The 21,497-nt window shown below is 40.8% G+C and overlaps 2 protein-coding genes across 3 annotated transcripts; one reads left to right on the forward strand and one right to left on the reverse strand.

The window, feature by feature from the left end:
• Window positions 1-20: 20 nt before the first annotated feature.
• Window positions 21-15,691, forward strand: mars1 (methionyl-tRNA synthetase 1). Of its 2 annotated transcripts, XM_088307991.1 has the most exons (22): window positions 22-341; window positions 2,249-2,339; window positions 2,418-2,496; window positions 2,747-2,878; window positions 3,734-3,809; window positions 4,040-4,227; window positions 4,408-4,517; window positions 4,588-4,704; window positions 5,164-5,367; window positions 6,461-6,662; window positions 6,925-6,999; window positions 7,111-7,281; window positions 7,925-8,020; window positions 8,425-8,542; window positions 8,662-8,875; window positions 10,822-10,953; window positions 11,101-11,205; window positions 11,434-11,629; window positions 13,033-13,104; window positions 13,339-13,365; window positions 13,620-13,742; window positions 15,017-15,690. In XM_088307991.1, exons 1-22 carry the CDS (start codon window positions 239-241, stop codon window positions 15,164-15,166), a joined length of 2,781 nt encoding a protein of 926 aa, XP_088164117.1. In that variant the 5' UTR covers window positions 22-238; the 3' UTR covers window positions 15,167-15,690. The 2 variants fall into 2 exon arrangements, with proteins under 2 accessions (XP_088164118.1, XP_088164117.1); XM_088307992.1 differs by lacking the exon at window positions 13,339-13,365 and having other exon boundaries at window positions 21-341; window positions 15,017-15,691.
• ddit3 (DNA-damage-inducible transcript 3) lies at window positions 15,682-20,350 on the reverse strand. Its single transcript, XM_088307993.1, has 4 exons — window positions 20,202-20,350; window positions 19,103-19,164; window positions 18,117-18,327; window positions 15,682-17,179 (listed from the first exon to the last, which is right to left on the reverse strand). Exons 3-4 carry the CDS (start codon window positions 18,270-18,272, stop codon window positions 16,451-16,453), a joined length of 885 nt encoding a protein of 294 aa, XP_088164119.1. The 5' UTR covers window positions 18,273-18,327; window positions 19,103-19,164; window positions 20,202-20,350; the 3' UTR covers window positions 15,682-16,450.
• Window positions 20,351-21,497: the final 1,147 nt, after the last annotated feature.

A 21,497-nucleotide genomic window follows, 5' to 3' on the forward strand; every position in this document is an offset into this window, starting at 1 on the left:
CTCGTGAATGTCGCGTTGAAACTACGCTTTGTGGGAAATGTAGTATTCTCTTGTACAAGCTACATTACAGACACAATTCTAAAAACTACAACCCGCCATTATTCGGTGACGCGCTATCGCCTTGCATCAGCGTGCGTGCGTGGTCCGCACTTTACCGGCAAAGTTGTCACATATTAGCCACTTTAGCATATTTAAAAAGTAGACATTTGCCCGAACTAGTCATTAGCTCATCGGCCAAATGAAGCTGTTTGTTAGCGAAGGCAATCCACACTGCCTAAAGGTGTTAGCTGCTTTAGAAGAAACCGGAGTGCAGTGTGACGTCCAGTTTGTCAACCATGAAGGTAAGAGGGAATGCGGTGAGACCAAAAAAGTGTCTGATTTATCAAAAATACTCGTTTGGCATTGCGTGTGGTTTGGGCTGAGTTTTCGTAAAAGTGGCGGTTTTTGGTCCACCTAAGCCCACGTGGACCAATAAAACGGTTTTTGGTCCACGTCTTGTGCCATTCATTGCCTGCTTCTGTCAATCAATTTCAGGTGCGTAAACCGTGTGACAGGTAGAAATTTGTGTATGACGTCACGATTCTCGTTTTATTCGACTACATTAAGCTTTGCACTGATGGGAATTTTTGGTATTATGCTACTCTTATTGCGACTAATACTTTGAGTAATTTTTTTCAAGTATTTGTACTTGAGTATAACGACTTTTTACTTTTACTAGCTACATTTGAACACTGATATCTGTCATCTCTACTCCTTACTTTGCGTGGTCCTTTTTTTCAACGTCCACGGAAGATGTTACAACTTAAAGAAAGAGTAAATAAAGAGAGTCAACTGTGAGATCTTGGTTACTCGAAAGCTGGAAAACAACAAGACAGCAGAGACATGGTAGAAGTTAGAACCAATGGTGAAACAAATTGGAGAAGTGAGATATTCCCCATAATGCACAAAGAGAGTTTTGTCAATATCAGTTACACGTATGATTTGTATGTTGTCTTGTGACAGCCTAACAAACACCAGCTTCTAAAGTTAAAAAAGATCTCCATGTATAACAAAACATATGAGTATGACTTTTTTTCAGTTGTGTGCGACAAGCACCTTTATTTCTTGCAAAGAATTGTCATGAATGGTATCATTTTCGCATTGTTTTCGATATGACAAAAAGGAAGTCAAATGGAATGCAATCACCGAGTCTGTTGTGCTTCAAATTGCCAAAATACACTGCCCATTTATATGTTGTAAACGCAATGATTTATTGACGTTGTAACCTTCCTACCCAAGGTATCTTCTTCCAAGCCACAACTATTTTTCAGATTTTCATGCATTAACATAACTTTACCTTCATATCTGAGCTTTTCCTTTTTTCAAAGAATATACATTTCAGTGAGAAGGCGCGCAGTCGGTGAACAAACACATTTGAATTGTGCCAGATAGTCAGACAGTCATGTGAAAACATGTTTGAACATCATCATGAAAAATGTCAGATGTGAAAAAACAAGTCAGGCAAATATCTGCATTATTATTCATCACCCCACCCCTGATTGGACTGCTCGTCCCAGATGTTTGCTGTTCCATCAGCAGCCAGTTCCCGGGGATCATTAAGCCGCCACCATCTGGCATGCTGTTATGCTATCTGGAAAAGTCAGCATGTGTGTTTTCTAAATACATAAAAGAGACATGTCAGGCATTGTTTTTCCCATTTTTGTTAGTGGCATGCTATTAACAATTTTCCCGAAGGATCAAGTATCATATAAACTTTTACACACCGTCTTCTTTGTCCTGCTGTAATTACCCTGTTCTGAGGGGACAGCCCAGCCCTGTCTTATGCAAATTAGCAATGTTAGACCCTGCACCAAAAACTGCAGAGCCAATGATGAGTCATCAAGCCATAGAAATACATTATATATGCTACACACAAATTGTATTTTACGCAATACTTAGCCATAGTTATAATTTCATATGTGCCAATGGATAAAATAGTGAACCCTGTGGTAAAAATGTTTCATTTAAAAAAACAAAACAAAATTACCTTTCCACATCCTATTGATTACTATTTTGCCTTTTCTGTTTAAAAAAAAAAAAAAAAAAAAGCAGTTTTCACTGACCCCATAGTAAGATCGAGCTATCAGGCATTAATCTCGAGATATGAATTTTTGTCCATATTCCCAGCCCTAATTATTTTACAAAAAAGTCTGTGCCAAAATGCTGCAGCTAAGCCCGGCAGAATTCACTTTTTCATTTTTTTTTCTAGAGAAACTTGTGCCCTTCCTGAGCCATCCATCTTCACCAGCCCTGCTTCTTCCGAATGGACAGCACCTTTTCAGCCCAAATGCCATTTGCCGGTCAGTTCTCCCTGCGAAGTCAGCGAATGCATTTATTCCAGAGAATCTACATTTTTCTCATATTTGTTGTTTTCTTAGATACATGTTTGAAGTGAGCGGACAAGAGTGCAGCGAGGCTTGCGATCAATGGCTCGAATGGGAGGCCACAGATCTCCAGGTCCTCAATGTTCAACACCAGACTTCACTTTTGCTGTTGCACAAAACACTAAACCCTCAGAAAGATGTGAATGATTTTCATTTGCTGGGGCTGCACATTCTCGCTTGCGAAATCCTCTTACTGTGCTTCAACATGCTGTTGCTGCAAGTGGGGATTTAAAATTGTGTAAATAATAATCATTCAATTGTGCTTTCAGACCCAACAAAGAGAGACATTTTCCTCTGTTATAACTATTGTCTTATTTTTGCAGCGTGTCCTGCTTCAGGTCCTTCACATGACGGTGCTTCAGGGGAAAGAATCGGAGGCCACCAAAGTCCTCGCAGGGCCTCTCAGCTACTTGGACCAAAGCTTGACCAAGGCAACCATGCCTTATTTAACTGGGGTACAACAAGCCAATCCTCCTTTACGCTCAAAGATTTGCCTCCACTGTCAAAAGCACCATTGATAAAAGAGGCCTCTTGCTGTCTATTGCCACTCCCATGTAAAGTTTACTGTCAGACTAAAACAAAGAGAATTACCACTGTGTAGGTTAGTGACGGGCATACCACATGGTGTTCCAAATTATTATGTTGTTATAATATATAATTGTTCTCCAACAGTTGATGACTTAAGAATTATCACCCAAAAATCACACGATACAATGCCTGCAGAGCAGACATGCCATCTTGTAAAGCTGAAGTTCACCGAGACTTTTACAGAAAAGGTGCTGTTGGTTTTGGGACCAAACGATTTCAACATCCGCCCCTTTTGCATAGCGCATGGCCTCATAGGGGTCTAAATGACTTTTGCAGAGACACCCTAGACTGTTCGCCAGTCAAACACCCAATCAGAATCTCTTTCGCACCTACGGACAATTTAGAGTCTTCCACGAGCCTAACATGCAAGCACGGGAGGAGCAAACGTCTTACTGGAGTGCTGGAGCCAACGTCTCAAAATTGTGAGACAGCCTGCTAACCACAAGTGCACCATGATTCCCCCAACATCATTATTTGTGTAAAAACACATTATTATAAAATTGCATTAGGGCAAAAATGGCCACCCCCCTAATAAAAGCTTGGCACTCTCCAAATAAACACAACAGGCCACTTGCTAACCTGAAGAAACACCGTACAGTATTGGCAATTTACTTTTCCATATTTACTGAGCTGTAAATGTTTGTAATAGGTGATTCTAAAATGATTGGTCCTAGTGTACTGTGCGCTTTCATTGCAGTCAGTCTTGTTTGCGTTTGTCTCAGGATGTTGTTTCAGTTGCTGATCTTGTTGTATGTGCCGCGCTGCATCCGATTTTGTCCACACCATCACTGGATTCAGGTGAGAATTATCACTGTTTAGACACGTTTATTCCTCAGTATTTCAATTCAGATTGTGCTTATGATCACCCTCAGAGCGATCTTAAAATTCTCGATTCAGATGAAGTTTTCACCTTTGATCGTTAAAAGTTTAAACATTGTCTTTTGTTAGTGACGTTTCCCCCTACTTACTTAGGTATACATGTTCCTTTTCTGAGTCTTTTTCTTGAGCCCTCGTTCTGCTTTTCCCAGGTGAAAACAAGTCTGTGAGGGTTTGGTTCGACCGTGTGGCCGCCTCACAAAGCTGCGTGTCGGCATCTCACAAAGTGCTGCAGGGAAAAGGCCTGCAGGCAATAAAGAGCTTTATGCAGAGGCAGCCTGTGCCGCAGAGCGGCCAGTGCAGAGGCAGCACGCATTCGTGCAACAGCGGCCCTGTTGAGGTATCTGCCAGATCACTGCAAATTAACCATCAGACATCGAGGAGTTGCAGTCGAGGTGTTGTCGTGTTATCTACAGTGTCCCGCAAAATCTGACAAATTGAAAAAGGACAGCGGGAAAATGTGTACGTTAGCCTCCTTGTTGTATAGTATCTTTCAGTTGTGTGCTCTATGTTTGTTTAGGATGAGGATGGTGAACGTGCGGTGTCACAGGAAGAGATGGAAGCTGCTGCTCTCACCTGGAACAAAGGCTTAAACAACTCCCCAGTAGGCACTTCCAGACGCCACCCGATGTATGTTATTCCACTTGTTCTACTATTCTATAAAGTTGCAATGATAATTTACGCTCTCTTGTTCCTTCAGTCTGCCACAGGAAGGCAAACGAAACATCCTGTTGACCAGCGCGTTGCCGTATGTCAACAACGTTCCCCATCTGGGCAACATCATTGGCTGCGTTCTCAGCGCCGACGTTTTCTCCAGGTGACCATGAGAAAAAGAGTATTGTGGTCCTCGATTAATGATTGCATTCACTAATGATGTTTTGGAGTTTATGGATGACATGCAGGCAATGAACTGGTTTGTGCCGCGGCGTATGAATATGTGCTCACCATCCATGATAAAAGAATGCAGACTCAGATACAGCAGTAATTACTGTTTCACTTTTGATTGTTTTATTTTCATGGCCTGTGACCGGTTTTCGTACTAATATTAGCTGTATTTATGACTTTACTTCTGCATTAGCGTTGATCAGTTATTGAGTACTGTGTGTTCCATCGCCAAAATTCGTGTTACGCTGCAGCTGTAGGAATAAAACTCTGCTGTGAATGGCGGACAACCTGCGCTCGTATATCGGCCAATTGCGGTAGTAGCCTGTGTATCGCTATGGTACTACCAAGTTATTCAGACTAACCTCTCTTTTGTCATGTTGTCCTCTATAAGATACGGCCGACTGCGTGGCTGGAACCCGCTGTTCGTGTGCGGCACAGACGAATATGGCACGGCCACTGAAAACAAAGCCCGCGAGGAAGGCTTGACGCCGCAGCAGATCTGCGACAAATACCACGCCATTCACGCCAGCATCTATGAGTGGTTCCAGATCGATTTTGACTTCTTCGGCAGGACCACCACCGAGAAGCAGACGGAGTAAGTAACAAGCAGTTTTCACATCAATAAGGATTGTCTTTCTAGAATTAAATATACAGGATGTTCAAAAAAGTTACATTTTGTAGTCTCACTCAAATTAGCTAAAATTCACATTTTGTTATTGAAATTACAAGTTGGTATGTTTTTCTTTTTTTTCCCCCCAAGGTGAGAAATGAGATTCATTAAAATACATATTGAGTGTTAGAATATGCACAATCAAAAAAAGGTGTCTCTTGTCATAGGTGGTTCTGCATACTGATGCCTTGTGAATTGTGTTCTAACTTTTATATCCTTTTAAATATATTGTTGATTTAAAAAACACATGATGAAGGCTATTTAATTCATGACATAGCTCCTAAAACAGGCATACAATATTTCAAATTACATGCATTTATGGTGACACCCTGTATTTATAATTGTAAATATTAGCTAAACAAAGAGGTCACATCACCGTGAAGTCCTGAACTGAATCGGATGCCGTGTTGATACTGCCTGTGTCAGGTATGAAAAGGCAAACGTGTTTTACACGGTTATTTACATTATGTAACATTATCCTCGACAGGATTGTGGCGTTTAACGTCTAGTCCTCACATTTATAAAATCTGCTTAATAACTAATCTAATAAATCTTAGAGCACAGTTGTAGACTGCAACTTCTACGAGTTAGCTCACTTTTTTTAGTTGTCTTCAGATGTTGCTGCAATTTCTATGGTGTAAGATAAACTTTATCTACACAGAAACATTGTGAATCAAAAAAAGAACAGAAACTCTTCTACCAAGAACAGACGTATTGATCTGCAACAGCACCACAGAAGGCACTATGTGAAGTAGAAAACAGCCCACAGACTTAAAGACCAAAGTGGATTCATGTAAAGAGCTTTCACATTCTGATCCAACCATAAGCCCAACCCCACCATCTCCCGCCTGAATAACATTTTAATGATCGCCACTGCAAACCCTTCCATACAGTATTTCTTTTCTTGAATGTTTTCTGTCTGTCACATCTATGAACCCACTTACTCAGATGGTTAAGTGTTCGGTTTGTCTTGGTATGAATTTGTTCTCAAGTGTCCACCCAACTTTTTGTCGCGTAGGATAGCCCAAAACATTTTCTGGAGACTCCACAAAAATGGCTTCTTGGTGGAAGACATGGTGGAGCAGCTTCGGTGCGAGAAATGCCAGCGTTTCCTGGCCGACCGCTTTGTAGAAGGCACCTGCCCTCACTGCAACTACCCAGATGCCCGTGGCGACCAGTGCGACAAGTGTGGGCGACTCATTAATGCAGTGGAACTCAAGGTGAGCTCTTGTGCTTCTGACTTTGAGACTGCATATGGAGTGTGATTTGACTCCTGCTGTATTCAGAATAAACTGTCGCTATAACTTCCCCACAGTTTTATTTGCCTTATCTACAAATGACCTGACCGGTCTATTAAAAAAAAATTAAATCTGGTCCATGAGCACAAACATTTGTCTTAACCCTCACCCTAATGAGGACAAGCATTATAGAAAGAGATTGATCGACGTATTGAATGAAGCTATGTCTGTCTGTCCCCTATAGGCACCTCACTGTAAAGTCTGCAGACAGACTCCAGTCATCCGCTCCTCCAAACATCTTTTCCTGGACCTGCCAAAGGTACAATTTGTGTTTTTTTTTTTTATATATACCCCCATTGTGTGTCCAGTTTCTCTGTTAAGGCAGCATGGACTCTGAAATGTTGTTTATTTTTTTGTCTGTATTCTCCAGTTAGAGGCTCAGTTGGAGCAGTGGCTGAACAAGTCCACGGGCAGCGGAGACTGGACGTCAAATGCCAAACAGATCACTCGCTCGTGGCTCCGGGATGGACTCAAACCTCGCTGCATCACCAGAGACCTGCGCTGGGGAACACCAGTACCTCACCCAGACTTTGAAGAAAAGGTCTGTTTTTTTCTCTCACCAGGGCTGAATTTACACTGCTGGTCCAAGTGCCCAATTCCAATTTAACAAATTAGGTGGGGTCTACGTGGTGCACGCAGGCACATCCTTGGTGGCCTTCGTATTAATGATTACATATCGTATAGTTGGCCTGGACCGACTTTTCCACCCATTAATTTAAATGAAGCAAACCTCCACTTTCCTCAACTGTCAGTTATCTGCAATTATTTTGTTAATTTGATGATGGACACACTTCTAATATAGCAAATTTCGACCAGATTTGTTATAAATGTACGCATACACACGTTGACGTCAATATCTCATTGCCAGGGTATTTTTCCAATCCGTGCCTTTGTGCTGCTTCTGCATGCAAACAGATTTATTTGTATCCACATTTGAAAGAGGCCTGACTGCAATCTGAAGATGTCCGTTTCCATGTGTGTGTGTTTTTTTTTTTCTTTTTTTTTTTTTTTCAGTTTTTCGCTACCATAATGCACATCTTGATTGTGGCAATTGGGAGCAAAGGGTCTGACTCACTTGAACCATGCAGTGTAAATCCAGCCCATGTGTGCTAACATGATGTTAATGTTTTCTTCAAACACAGATGTGATTGTGGCCATTCATGGCTCTCTTGTTGTTTCTTCAGGTATTCTACGTGTGGTTTGACGCCCCTATCGGTTATGTTTCTATCACTGCCAACTACACAGACAAATGGGAACAGTGGTGGAAAAACCCAGATCAGGTAATATAGTCTATTGAATTTGATTCCGTTACTCTGTGATAAGATTCTCATTGTGTTGCACTGGGAGACGGGACTTAAGATCTTACAGATGGAATGCCGTAAATATCCCGCTTTAAGTGTAAATTGACTTGCTTCTACATGTTAATTAAAAAGACATGAGATCCAACAGATTAAAAAAAAAACATCTACCATTTGCCATCATAGGCAACGTCTTCATTCACATCAACTCATCTCATCTGTTTTCATCTAAAACCCCAGGATTGAGCTGTGAGTGCGTGTGTGTGTCAGCGTGTGTTCAGGGTGGGGGCTCGGAAGAGCTGATAAGTCCTCTTTGAACAGGATGATCTCACCATGATCTAATATGATGTCATCCTCACGTTGCAGTGTTGTTTGTTTGCCGCCAGGTGGAGCTGTACAACTTCATGGCCAAGGACAACGTGCCGTTCCACAGTGTGGTGTTTCCATGCTCCCTCCTAGGAGCTCAGGACAACTACACACTGGTCAATCACTTGATTGCCACTGGTATACATTTATAATTCCTACTATTAATACTTGTATTACTTGTATCATAAATATTTAAGTGTGATGAATTATTCATCCTACAATCACACCGGGCATGTAATATTCTGACTTGTGTGCAGAATATCTGAATTATGAAGACACTAAGTTCTCCAAGAGCCGTGGCGTCGGGGTTTTCGGTGACATGGCCAAGGACACGGGAATCCCGTCCGATGTGTGGCGCTTTTACCTGCTTTACGTGCGTCCTGAGGGACAGGACTCTGCCTTCTCGTGGGCTGACATGGCTCTGAAGAACAACTCGGAGCTGCTCAACAACTTGGGCAACTTCATTAACAGGTTGGTCACTCAAGAGCTGAATGAAGACCTTATTAAAGACATTGTATCTCAAGGGACTCAATGTATAGACCAGATCCGGTAGCATGTTTCCCACACATTATGAAACCAGCTTAACCCTGAATGTGCAAGCTTTAGAAAACAGAGGCTAGAGGAAAACTCCCTGCAAGGAAAAAAAACCTCAAACAAAACGTAGGGTCAGTGCCAAGCGGCAGTCTGCTTCATCCGTTAGGGTTGGGATTGCGTGATCAAGACGTGACCAAGCACCGTTTGGGCAGTTTGCTGTGCTCAAGGGCCAAATTTTATTTAATATGGACAGAAGGGGTAAATCATTTGTAAGTGAAGTAGAAAAAATAAATAAATAAAAAGTGTACCAACTATTTAATGAGATGAGTGAATTAAAATAAAATAGATATGTTTTCAATAACCCCCCAAAATGGCAAAACTAATGCAACAAATTGTACAAGTACACCGCTCCAAAAAGCACATGTAATTCCTGCACAACCCGGAACAGTAAGTCAGCAGGGAGGATGCTTTAACTCCCAGTGCAGGGGTGTCAAACTCACTTTTGTTGCAGTTTTTCTCAGCGGGCCGTTATGAGTGTGAAGCCATATAAATGTTTGAGCATCTCATCATATCAATAATATAGGACATACTTATGTATGACTAGTTTCATAATCAAAAGTCTAGGATCATAGTTTGTTCAGCTATTGTTCAAGTTACTCTAAAAATGCGGTTGGTAACAAAAAGGCTTCTTGCAATATCTCTGTTCTTACTCATTTTAGCAAGAATCGTGAAAGTCGATACAAATGATTTGCTTTTGTGGGCCACAAAAAAATTAGGTGTCAGGCCATATTTTCCCCGGGCCTTTAGTTTGACATCTGTGCCCTAGTGGACAGGTGAGTAAACCCACGTCAGTCCGTTGATGTAGAAGTACAATGAGGAAATGAAATCATTGTCCATCATCACTTAATTAGAACAGTAGTGTCGTCGTTATCCATCATCTCAGAGCGAGATCATGTTGTAATTGACTAATTACGAATGATTTCTTTTGGGCAAAATGTATTGCTGTTTCATTCAGTTGACGTGAAATCAAAAGTAGGGTAATTTGCTTCGAACATCCAGTCCAATTAGGATTTCGGATTGTTGGAGACGTAACTATTTCAAGAGATTCTCCCCGCGTTTTGTAAATATGTTTGGGATGGTGTAATATCATGCCCAATTAGACCCCCTCTTAATGACTTAAGAAAAAATAAAATAAAAAAAGATTGGGGTTAAATCCCACATCAAAGATGTTTCACTATGATTTTTTTTCCCTTTTCAAAGCACCTTGATCTTCAAAAATTGTTCTCTGGCAACCGTTGATGCCTAATTGCTTTTAAAAGAGCTTAAACTGCATCCAGCCGGAGGTGCTCGGAGGTAGACAGTGGCCTGAAAACCAGACCTCAAATCACAACATAATTAGTGTCAGGATGTCCACCATGTGAGCAAGTATGCGGGTCAGGCCAAGTTCATTCCACTCCCTCATCAAACCCACAATTCATTGTAAATATGACAATCTTGTCAAAGTATTTTGGTCGGACGGAATTCGGTCAAATATGGATGGGCGTGTTGCGTCAGATGCGTCAGCCTCTGACCACAAGCATCCCGCTGATGCGCGCATTCAGCTCAGCTCGATTATTTGCAGTGAAGCGGCTCAAAGGGAGCGCTGTAATGTTCATTTACATCAGCAGAGCGCATTACACATAGCAACACAATCTATAATTTATCATCAATTAGCGTGGCGGCGAGCAGGCCTTTTTTTTTTTATGTAGCATTATCTCCCCGCTGATTCTTAGCTGCCTTTCTCACTCTCTTGATGACCCCTATATTTTTTTCCCTTGCTTTTCTGTCTTTTTCACCCTCCTTCAACCCCTCCGCTCTCTTTTCTCCCCCCCTCGATCCTCTAGAGCCGGCATGTTTGTTTCTAAGTTCTTTGATGGCTGTGTGCCCGCGATGGAGCTGCTGCAGGAAGATAAGAAGCTCCTGGCTTTAGTGGGCTGGGAGCTGCAGCAGTACATCCAGCTCATGGACAAAGTCAAGTAAGACAATTTGAATTATATGTACAGTACATTCAATGTGGCACAAGTGTCTGCTTTCCCATGAATGCATCGTTTTGTGATGTTTTAACTGGTGATGGAGAACCTATTTGCACTGGAACTCAAGTAGCACATGAATATTTCCACCAGAATCCGTGACGCTCTGAAGCACATCCTTAACATCTCTCGCCATGGCAACCAATACATCCAAGTAAATGAACCCTGGAAGAAGATCAAGGGAGGAGATGCAGAGCGGTGAGATTACGATGACCAGCTCGAGCCAAACCTTGTCTGTGATATCATGCGGGGTTGGATCAATTTGCATATACAGTGAATTCCAGAATCCCTACTTTGAATACAGATACACAAATTGGCCATCACTCACCTTTTTGGAGACATGTTCATTCACATTCTAATATCAGTCCGGAATTGTGAAATTCAATCTTGGAGCCCCAGTCATAAGAATCTATCATTCCCCTTCAGGCAGCGCGCTGGCACTGTCACTGGCGTGTCCATCAACGTCGCCTGCTTGCTGTCCGTCATGCTGCTGCCCTACATGCCGGCGGTTAGCCAAACCATCAGGGATCAACTCAACGCACCTCATTCTTGCGTCAGTGCCATGTTGCATGGCACGGGCGTCTTCACACGGGTCCTTGACGCTGGCCATCACATTGGCACCGTGAGTATGAATGCACAATACAGCTTTTTTTGTCACGTCTGTGTGTCAGGAGATTCCCCAAATGTACTCACTCCGAGCTGAGATGTGGCAAAACACCACCAAACAGAATGTTTAGTTTTTATGAAAAAGAAGCATTTTGAAAAGTAAACTGAACCACCTAGAAAAATACTTTCTCCATAGTGACCAACATTAAAATACTGTATGTAGTATGCCCAACTGTTGATTAAAAATGAGGCAGTTTCTGTTAAAAAGTACCAGGATCTTTAATATTATTTCACTCACCCATAACATTGTGCAGTTTTTACATTAAGATTAAATATAGGAAAATAAAAAACTGTGCTGAAATGATTACATTTCAGTGTATTGCTAATAAAATTGTATTAAAGGGGAAGTTAAATGAAACATATTCTTTACAATATATTCTATGATCCTTAACTAGTCTAAGCATGGCATTCTGGTCAATATTGCGTTTGTGGCATATGAATTAAGCAGTAAAATCCATCTATTTTTCTTTATCTCAGAGGGTGGCCATTTTGCCACTGACTGTCGATTTGAAAATGACATCACAGTGCCTAATGCCAGGATGGCCGAGTGGTCTAAGGCGCCGCGTTCAGGACCCAGTCTCCCCAGGAGGCCTGGGTTCGAATCTCGAATTTCCCCATTGTGGGACTAATAAAGGGAATATTATTATTATAATGGCTCAGGTAATGACTGTCATAGTCTACCAGTTTTCTGAGTTTGGTCATGTGATGTTTGCAAGCCAAGCTCTTAGGCACTGCATTGTCATTTTCAGTTGACAACTGCCAAAATTGCCTCCCCCTTAGATGAATAATGATCGGTGGATTTTGTTGCTTAATTCATATTCCACAAATGCAATAATAATCAATATTGTATTTAAACTAGTGGAGAGGAAATGATTTGACTTCCCCTTTAAAAGATGTAAATGCTTTAAAGTTAAATACTACAGAATTGTAAATACACATCCCCCTTAGGGAAATAAATGAAGGTTTAATAAAATAACTAAATAACTACTGAATAATTAGTTACAAGCTATAGTGAACAACGCTCACACCCCCTTCCTTGAAATTATCATCACATTCCAACACCAATGCCCGCCCACATTAGATGGCGTCGGCAAAGAAAAGTTTGAAATTTTGTGTTGGCCGTCTGTCTAGGATACCTGCCTCCAATTGGGGAAATTCCCAAGTAGGTGTTGGTCAAAGTACGAGTCCTGGAATTAGGTCAAAATGGCTGACTTCCTGTTCATGAACGAACATGAAATTTTACAACAATGAGATTCTTGGTTTTATGTTCCAAATGTTATCTCCAACGTGTACAGGCTGATTGGCTGCATATTCATCATAACTGCCATGCATTTTTAAATAACTCTCCCCCACTTTCAGGTGAGTCCATTGTTCCAGAAACTGGAGATGGAGCAGATTGAAGCGTTGAAGAAGCAATTTGGTGGACAGCAGGTACGTGATAACCAAGAAGCAGGTTGACTGTTCCATTTGGGTTGGAAAATAGCAGCAATGTGATGATGTCTAGCCATGCAAATGGTCCAGACAGACAGAATACTTGCTTGCAGCGTGTCTTTTCAAATGTGATACATAGAAAACAGACAATAGGTGCTTTGTATTTTCTGAATTAATCAAATAGACAAAAAAATAATGCTTGTCTAAACCTTCTCGTCAACCGCCTTCATCTAGCCTGAAGATGAACCGCCAAACAAGAAGGTAGTCCTGGTGTTTGTTTTTGAAGCGTCCACACTGGTGCTGTCACCGTTGACTATTGCATGCTGTCACTCATACTAGCAGCTCATTTGAACGTTCTCTTATCGCCGTGAGTCCAGTGTGTCTCCACGTCTGTTCATTCATTAACCGCTTGTGAAATCCCGTCGACACTTTGACTGAGAACCGCAATTGTCAGAGATGAAGTCAGTCGTCTCTCTGCAATACTAAATAGCCGTATGTTGTGATTACACCCTCAGACGCCAACTCAAAACGCTGCCGCCCCCCAGTCAGCCGCAACTCTGCCCACCCCTGCAATCGAAGTGAGCGCTGGAGCCGACCCAGAGAAAGCTCGGCAGCTGACGCAGGCTGTGGCAGAACAGGTAATGTCTTGATGCATCTTGACCTCTGCAAACAACATTTTTTTAGCTAATAGTTATATCTTAACCACTCCAATTTCGCACCCCAATTTCACCCATACACAAACATGTGTGCCCACACACACACACACCGTAATAATGATACAATGTTGACGACAATCCATGACATGTGGGGGGAAAAAAACACTTATTTAATTTCCAGAATACAGTTCCTTCTTCTTTTGTAATACGTAATGCCAGTCCTCAAGCCTCCTGGTAAATCTATTAACATCAAATCCTTCACACCATGGTCTACCAACTTTCCAAGTCAGGATCAAATTAAAAATGGACTGAAATGTACTAAAATAGGGTGTCGCAAAAAAAATGTACCGGTACTCATATAGTTCATTTTGACTTGGGTGTTTATTGGACATCTAATAAGTTAAATAAAAAAATATTATTTTAATAGAATAAAATAAAACAATCTGCTCCTCCCAATTCCTTGTTCCTCTTGTCAGAGTGAATACATTTTTGGAGTGGGGGACACCTTGTATTTGCCAAAACATCAACTCATTCTACATAATCATACATCCATTATCCGAGCCGCTTATCCTCACAAGCATCGCGGGCGTGCTGGAGCAGATCTCAGCTGTTCTCGGGCATTAGGCGGGGTGAATCCTGCACTGGTTGCCAGCCAATCACATCAACATAATTATGAATCAATGAAATTAAGAATGGACCAGCTGTTTTTATTTTTGTTTTTTTTTTTTAAAATAATGACTCATTAATATGTAACATCCATCCATTATCTGAATACCGCTTCTCCTCACAAGGGTCGCAGGGGGCGCTGGAGCCTATCTTCGGATAGTAGGCATGTTAACAATGAACCCCTCATCACAGCAAATCAAAAGGCTATTTTAGTTTAGTTTTTTTTTTTTTTGTAATTAATATTTGCAATGATTTCTTGTAAATGACTGCATTCCAACGCTTGAGTTTTGTTAACTAGAGATGATGTATCATTTATAATTTTTGTAGTCATTATTTGAAGTTTGTACCTTTTTGCAATTGACAAAAACAATTGGATTTTCTAAATTAGAACATGTATAACGGTTTAGTTTTACATGATTAAAATGCGTTAAAACTAAAATTTGAATATTTTTGAGGAAGAGTAGAAAATTACATCAGTATAATCGTGTAAGTCAAAAGACTTTTCGGTGTAGGTAGGTAAATATGTTGTGGGGTTTTTTGTAGTTGTTTTAATGAATACTGCACTTTTGTTACCGCATTGTCTTTGCCAGGGAGAAAAGGTGCGGACCCTCAAAGCACAGAAGGCCGACAAGGCGGTGATTACGGCAGAGGTGTCCATACTGTTGGAGCTGAAGAAACAGTTGGCCCTGGCAGAGGGCAAGAGCCCAGAGCCCACACCCGTCAAGGGCAAGAAGAAGTGAGACACACAGGGGAGAAATAAATCTCTAACGGTGGAGGTGGTTAGCGATAGAAGGGGGGGTAACAAGTTTGGAGACGCAAAGGGGAACAAGATGTACATGGCGAGATGAGAATGTTAGCCAAAGGCAAAGCCGTGACGGGATCTGAGAACGCGGTGTTGGCACCGACGGCTAATGAAATGCTAGCGTGGCCGGCGGGGAAATGAAAATACACAAAGGGAGCCAAATGAATTCTGCTACAGAATGGAGGGATTTGGGAAAAATCCCTACACCAAGAGAAACTGATTTGATACTCTCCCTGTGATACATTCAACCTACCACATCAGCCTCGCAAGGTGCGCATTTCAAAGTGTTTCTATACCGCGTTTAATAATTTAAAAAAAACCTTTGCAACCTTATTTTACATCATGAAAAGATTAAATTATGGTCCCTACTCACTGTGACGCCATGAACTGTCCTGTCAATCATGTGAACACTTTTAATAAAAACATAAAAAACATGCATTAAACCAAACAAAAATCATTTTCTCTTTTATTGCAAATTTGGGGTTACAGTAACATATTAAAACTGTTAACAAAGTACATAAATTCTATTACTGATTTAAAAAAAAAAAACATGCATTAACCATGTATAATTAAGAACTTAGGTGATTTTGATTCCTAATAAAGTAGAAATGAACAGTACAAACTTGTGCAGTAAATGTTATTTCCGTTATATAAAAATACCATCAGTTACGGCATTGAATAAAAAAGGTCACCTGTATAAAGTTTAGCTGGGTGCAACCTGCGGTATTTTAAATACAAATACAGACAGCAACAGCTTATAGAAAAAGCAAAAAATAATTGTCATACTCTCAAAGTGAGGGGGCATATTCAAAACGTTCCTGAGCTCCTTTTCTCTCCACAAATTGGGGCAAATAATCTCTGCTAGCCATATTGCAGCCCTTGAACGAGGAGTTACAATTTATTGCAAAATGGCGGGAAGGGACGACAATAAAATGCCCTCAATTGATTTCCTTACTTTTAAACGTACAAATGATCAAACGGTGGAGTAACTTATTGTTACAAACCTTTCAACCACTGGATGATATTCACTTAAGAGCTTGCTGTTCTTTTGCGTTTCACGTGCTTTGTCTTTCCAGTTTGCCGCAGCGATGTTGCAGCTTTTCTTTCACTCTGCCTTTACTTTCATCATCCTTTCCAAACATCTTAAAAATCTCTTTGGTTTTCATACCTTCCGGTCAAAGGAGCGCATACACAAACCGTGTCTTCACTTCTGTCTACGAGCTCATTTCCTGGTGTTGACAAGTCTCTCGATGAGGGCTCGCCGCGTGCGTTGCACCTCCTCGCCCAACCTTTCGATCTCCGCTTTCAAGCGCTCATTCTGCTCCGTCAGCTCCTGCACTTTCTTCTCGTTCTCTTGTTCCCTCTCCTTGCGACTCTTTTTGGCGGACAAGTACGAGGATGACGATGCGCGCTGATGCGACTGGGAGGAGGCACCCGGGGATGACGATGCGCCGTCGGGGCCCTCGCTCCTCCGCCGCTTGCCTAGGCGCGAGGGCGAGTAGATGGATGGGGACGAGACGGGTGATGACGGGGAAGAGCAGCGCTGGGAAGGCGACTGCGAGGCGGAAGATGAGGAGCAGGATGGCGAATCGGGGACGCAGGGCAACTCTTCCTCGCTGGCTGATGGCGACGCTGGATGGCCACTGTTAAACTGCTGATGGTGGTGGTGATGATGGTAATAATAACTGCTGCTTGAATCCACCATTCCTCCTTCACTAAGGAACTCAAAGAACTCGGGGGGCAGCAGGTCACCGTCGCCGCTCCTCGCCTCCGTCTTCCGCTCTTCCGTCGGACTCAAGCAGGACGAGGCGGAAGATGAAGTGTGATGCAGAGGTTGGGCGTTGTGGATCTGCTCCGTCGCTCTCTGGACGCCCTCTCCCCACGTCTGACCTCCGTCCGTCAGCCACGTTAGGGAGCAACTCTCCAGAACATCCAGGAACTCAGGCTCCTTCTGTAAGTACAAAACCATAAAATGTGACGTCACTGTCCACTTTTGCTGTCCAAACTACGGCCCCGGGGGCCATTTGCAGCGCAGTGCACTTTTTATTGGCTTGACACGATCTAATTCCACGTCATAAGGTTGAGAAAAAAAAACACCTCAAAAATGTTTGAAAATGTACACTAAAAATGTATACTATATATATTTTTTGAAAAAAATACATGAAAATGTCGTATTTAATTGTTGGGATGTTACAAATTATGACTACTTTTTAAAAATATCACACTTTCTTATGCAAGATTAAGACTAGTAGATTAACAATTTTTCAAGATTCACTTATATTTAATTAAGGATTAATTTTTTATTTCTGTAATTTAAGTTAGTGTGTCAAGATTACATTTTTTTCATTGGTAGATTCTCAATTTTTCAAGATTGACTTATATTTAATGGTAGGGTAACAATTTTCTTTTTTTGTTTCACCAATCTATATCACACAAATAACTTTGCTTTGTCACCTATAACACCAGGCTGATATTTGGACTGGGTTTTTTTTTCCCTTAAATGTTTAGTACGTTGAAATAGACCATATTTAAAATCATTAGCAATTATTTTTATACATATTTAAAAAAATGTACTTGCTAAAAAATTTTGTTTGTTCGTTGGGTGATTTTCACCTAAAGGTTGAATTAAGGCAACTGGACCCCGGTTTTGTTGAATTTGTTTTCCCAAAAAAATTTTAAAAAATGATAAAGACAATTATGATGATTTGATTAATATTTTAAACCCGCAAAACCCACCCCTGTATAATCGGTAGACAATGGAAGGATCTTTCATAAACACTAGGTGAAGTGACCAACCTCTCCCCACTATATTTTTAATACATTTACATTTATATATATTTTTTTTTTTTTTGGAAATGTGACCAGCCAGGTGCTCTTAAGCCACTGACCTCGCCATATGAGGGGGCACGCGCCAGCTTTGCCCCTCCCGCGTCCGAGCCCAGGATGTCCTGCAGGTCCTCATACCACGCCTCCAACTCTGCGCCACACAGCGGCCCCACACCTTGAGGGTACGGCGGGGGCAGGTGCAGCCACTCGGCAGTCATCTCGCCAGTCAACTCGCAATGCACTCCACACTCGGCCACACACTTCACTTGGGACCTGACGGCACGAGAAAAAACAAATGTTAAATGGCAAGTTTGCTAGAGTGGGAATTCAAGTATCTAACAGCATGACGGAAAAACTGGGAAAAGGTGCCACTCCTTTTCAAAAAATGAATATACAAATTACCACAGTGTGACCGTTTAATGTGCAAAATGTTAGCGTAATTTAATTCAATTCTGAACTTAAATACGCAGAATGCAAATTAAAATATGTACAAAAAACGTGCGAGCACAAAAAAGGTGCATTTGTGACAAGATAAAAAATGGAAAATGCTTGTCTTGAAAAGTCACTTATGATGGAAATTAAACTACAATTTCAATTTTAAAGATGCAAATTCCATGTAAAACATGACAAGCAAAGAGTATTTTATCTAGGAGGTAAGAGATTAAAACATTTGTTTTAAATTACACAAGCACAGATTGAAAAAAATAGCTATTTAAATTAATTAAAATTGCAATCTATGTAAAAGGGAAAAATTAGCACAAAATCAACAAACTAAAAATGAAAGCTATATTTAACATTTCTAAATGAATGTACAACATTATAAGCACACAGTCAAATTATACTAAACATTAAAGCTACATTCATGAATAGTTAGGATGCAAATATAAGTATACGCACATTAGTCAAGTTAAAATGTAAATGGGGGAAAAACGCACATCAGTCAAATATTTAAAAAATTAAAATCAAAGTGAAATGACGCTCAAAATGTACGTGTAACATAAAAGGAAAAGTTGTCAAATTGTAATGAAAATGTGAACATTAAATTTACCTCTAGAAGGACTCCCTTAATCAAGTCTGCAAATCTGTTTGAGATATTTTGCCCCTACAAATCTGGAAGAAAAAAAAACATTTCAAAACATGAAGTTGCCTGTAATTAATAACTGTCAAGAGAAAGGAAATAAAACAACTCTGTGATCAAAGACAGACGTTCTCCACGAAACTCTGAGCAAAGAGCGAGCGCCCCTCAACTGCGCCCCCTGTGCTCCAAAGCGCCTCTCAACACGCTTTGTTATCGATAAACAAGATGAGAACGGCGACGAGACTTTTATTTCAACCTCTCTCAGCCTTGACAGTCTTACCTCGAACTCGCATTTAACGCGCATTGCAGCCACAACCAACATAACACGAATAAAACCGAAATAGTTTTATTGTAGTGATTGTTTAAACAAATAAAGAAAAGAAAAAGAAGCTTCACTTTATATGACACTAAGGCACATTCATAAACACGTTGCAATGTTATATACGTGGCAATTAACAACCGTTGCATTCTTTGTGTTTAAAAAAATGTCATAAAGGTTATTTTTATTGTTGTCCAGTCGAGTCCTGTTGAATTGACCGCTATGAGCTAAGACAATTACGTCATGGAAAAGAAGAAAAAAAGGACTAGTGGCTCTCATGAGGGAAACTAAGGACAACGCAAGTTGGAAAAACAACGACGTTGAAATGAATTCATATTTAAATGTTTTGAGGTTTCAAAATAATTTTTGTGTGAAGTACTCGTTTAGTTCAGTGTTTATTTGCGTTAGAAAAAAACAAGGGAAATTAATGTACTTTTTTTATGTACATGTCCCTGTAATAAAAAGGACAATGTAATTCATTCAATTGTCTCTTCTACAACTTTGACGCACGCGTACATCAAAGTTAAAACTTTGCGAGAGTCGCGCGACACTGTATGAGGAAAAAAAAGACAGCCTTGTATAATGTGAGTGAAAACGTTTACAATGACTGTCATTCTAAAAATATATACACATTTATAAAAAAACAAACCCTTGACCAAAAAAACGTTTCCCCGTTGACTTTGACAAGTCGCCAAGACTTGGGAAAAATCTCTTTGAAAAAACAACTAAACGTCAAAAGTTGTCACTTACCCTTTTCCTTTTATTCGTTCGCCGTCTCGACTGTCGCTGGTTCGATTGTAGATATTTTAGTGAGAATGGGTGATAGCTCATGTTAACCATTGTTCAAGACTTGACAGCCGAATGTGCTAAAACGGAAACTCCCGGCGGTGTTTATAAGGAGCGAGGCCAACCAAACTATGCCAGGCGAAATGGGCCTACCGTTTGACGTCACCGTATGGCGCACAAACTGACCAATCACGAGAATGCAGTTAATCTGTTTTCCTTGACGACATCCAATGAGAGTGGCGGAGATTCCGGGATAGGGTGGGGTTTTGTTTATCACAGCAAGGTTGACTGCGTTCCTCCTTTTCAGTATAGTTTGTACGAGGCGCAGTTGTGATGCAGTCATAAGACGGCCAGGACGAATTTGGGGCGTATGGGAGTCACATGAAAGGAATGATGCAATGCTTGGCAACCAGTTTCTAGCTGGGGATAACACCGGCAGAATCCGAACATGTTTTATTAAATAGCGTTGCCTCGAACAAAAATGCATCTAAAAATATACATATATGCACGGCAAGCCAATGTCGAAGAATTGTCGTTTGATATTTGAATCCGTGGCGTTCCTCGCCCACTTGTTTTTTTTATATTTTTTACACGTCATAAATGGAGACACGATACCGATAAACGGACGCATGACGTGTGTCAAGGTGACAATTCGGCGTTTGTATTGTCTCACACGATGAACACGTTAACTATATGTTTGGTGCTTTAAAACGTCTCACGTCACGGCCGCGCGCGCGCGCTTTGTGACTGACTTCCGGGGTGGTATCAAAACAAGCGGGCGGGTGCGCGCATATGCGACTTTCTCTTGTCTCGTACGAAGTGTTTTCAAGTAATGACGACGAAACTTGTTGTAGTAATGAGGAAAAATGTCATATATTTAATATTCAACTGGTGTATTAGTAATTCTATTCAATTTTTACTTTTGGACTGATTTATAATACGTTTTTTTTTTAAACAAAAAAAGGACAGATACCAAAATAACTGACAAAGAAATAAGAACTTAATGGATGTAGAATAAGACTGGACAACCCAATCTACATACTTAAACCCAAGAGAGCATTGTTTTATGCTTGATAAAATCGAGTCACGAAAGAATCCATCTTTTAAATTCATATCAATTTGCTGCATTGTAGCACTGTACTGTATCTTATTATACTCACACACACTACACTCTTTAACAACCAACAAAGTGCAAACAATAAAGACATTTAATCAAAAAATTAATGATGAAAATAATTTAGTGGACCGCCACATACTTTT

This window comes from Idiotropiscis lumnitzeri, chromosome 11, assembly GCF_059441095.1.
Source record: "Idiotropiscis lumnitzeri isolate Australia: NSW breed Sydney's pygmy pipehorse chromosome 11, RoL_Ilum_1.0, whole genome shotgun sequence".
Lineage (NCBI taxonomy): Eukaryota > Metazoa > Chordata > Actinopteri > Syngnathiformes > Syngnathidae > Idiotropiscis > Idiotropiscis lumnitzeri.

What these genes read in the sequence shown, in the direction of transcription:
- mars1 (XM_088307991.1), top strand. Translation starts at nt 239, where the DNA reads ATGAAGCTGTTTGTTAGCGAAGGCAATCCACACTGCCTAAAGGTGTTA. An exon ending in AGCGCCGACGTTTTCTCCAG is followed by an intron (nt 4,705 to 5,163) that starts GTGACCATGAGA and finishes GTCCTCTATAAG; the next exon opens with ATACGGCCGACTGCGTGGCT. An exon ending in CAGCTCATGGACAAAGTCAA is followed by an intron (nt 10,954 to 11,100) that starts GTAAGACAATTT and finishes TATTTCCACCAG; the next exon opens with AATCCGTGACGCTCTGAAGC.
- ddit3 (XM_088307993.1), bottom strand. Translation starts at nt 18,272, where the DNA reads ATGACTGCCGAGTGGCTGCACCTGCCCCCGCCGTACCCTCAAGGTGTG. An exon ending in GTGCCCCCTCATATGGCGAG is followed by an intron (nt 17,180 to 18,116) that starts GTCAGTGGCTTA and finishes TTGTACTTACAG; the next exon opens with AAGGAGCCTGAGTTCCTGGA.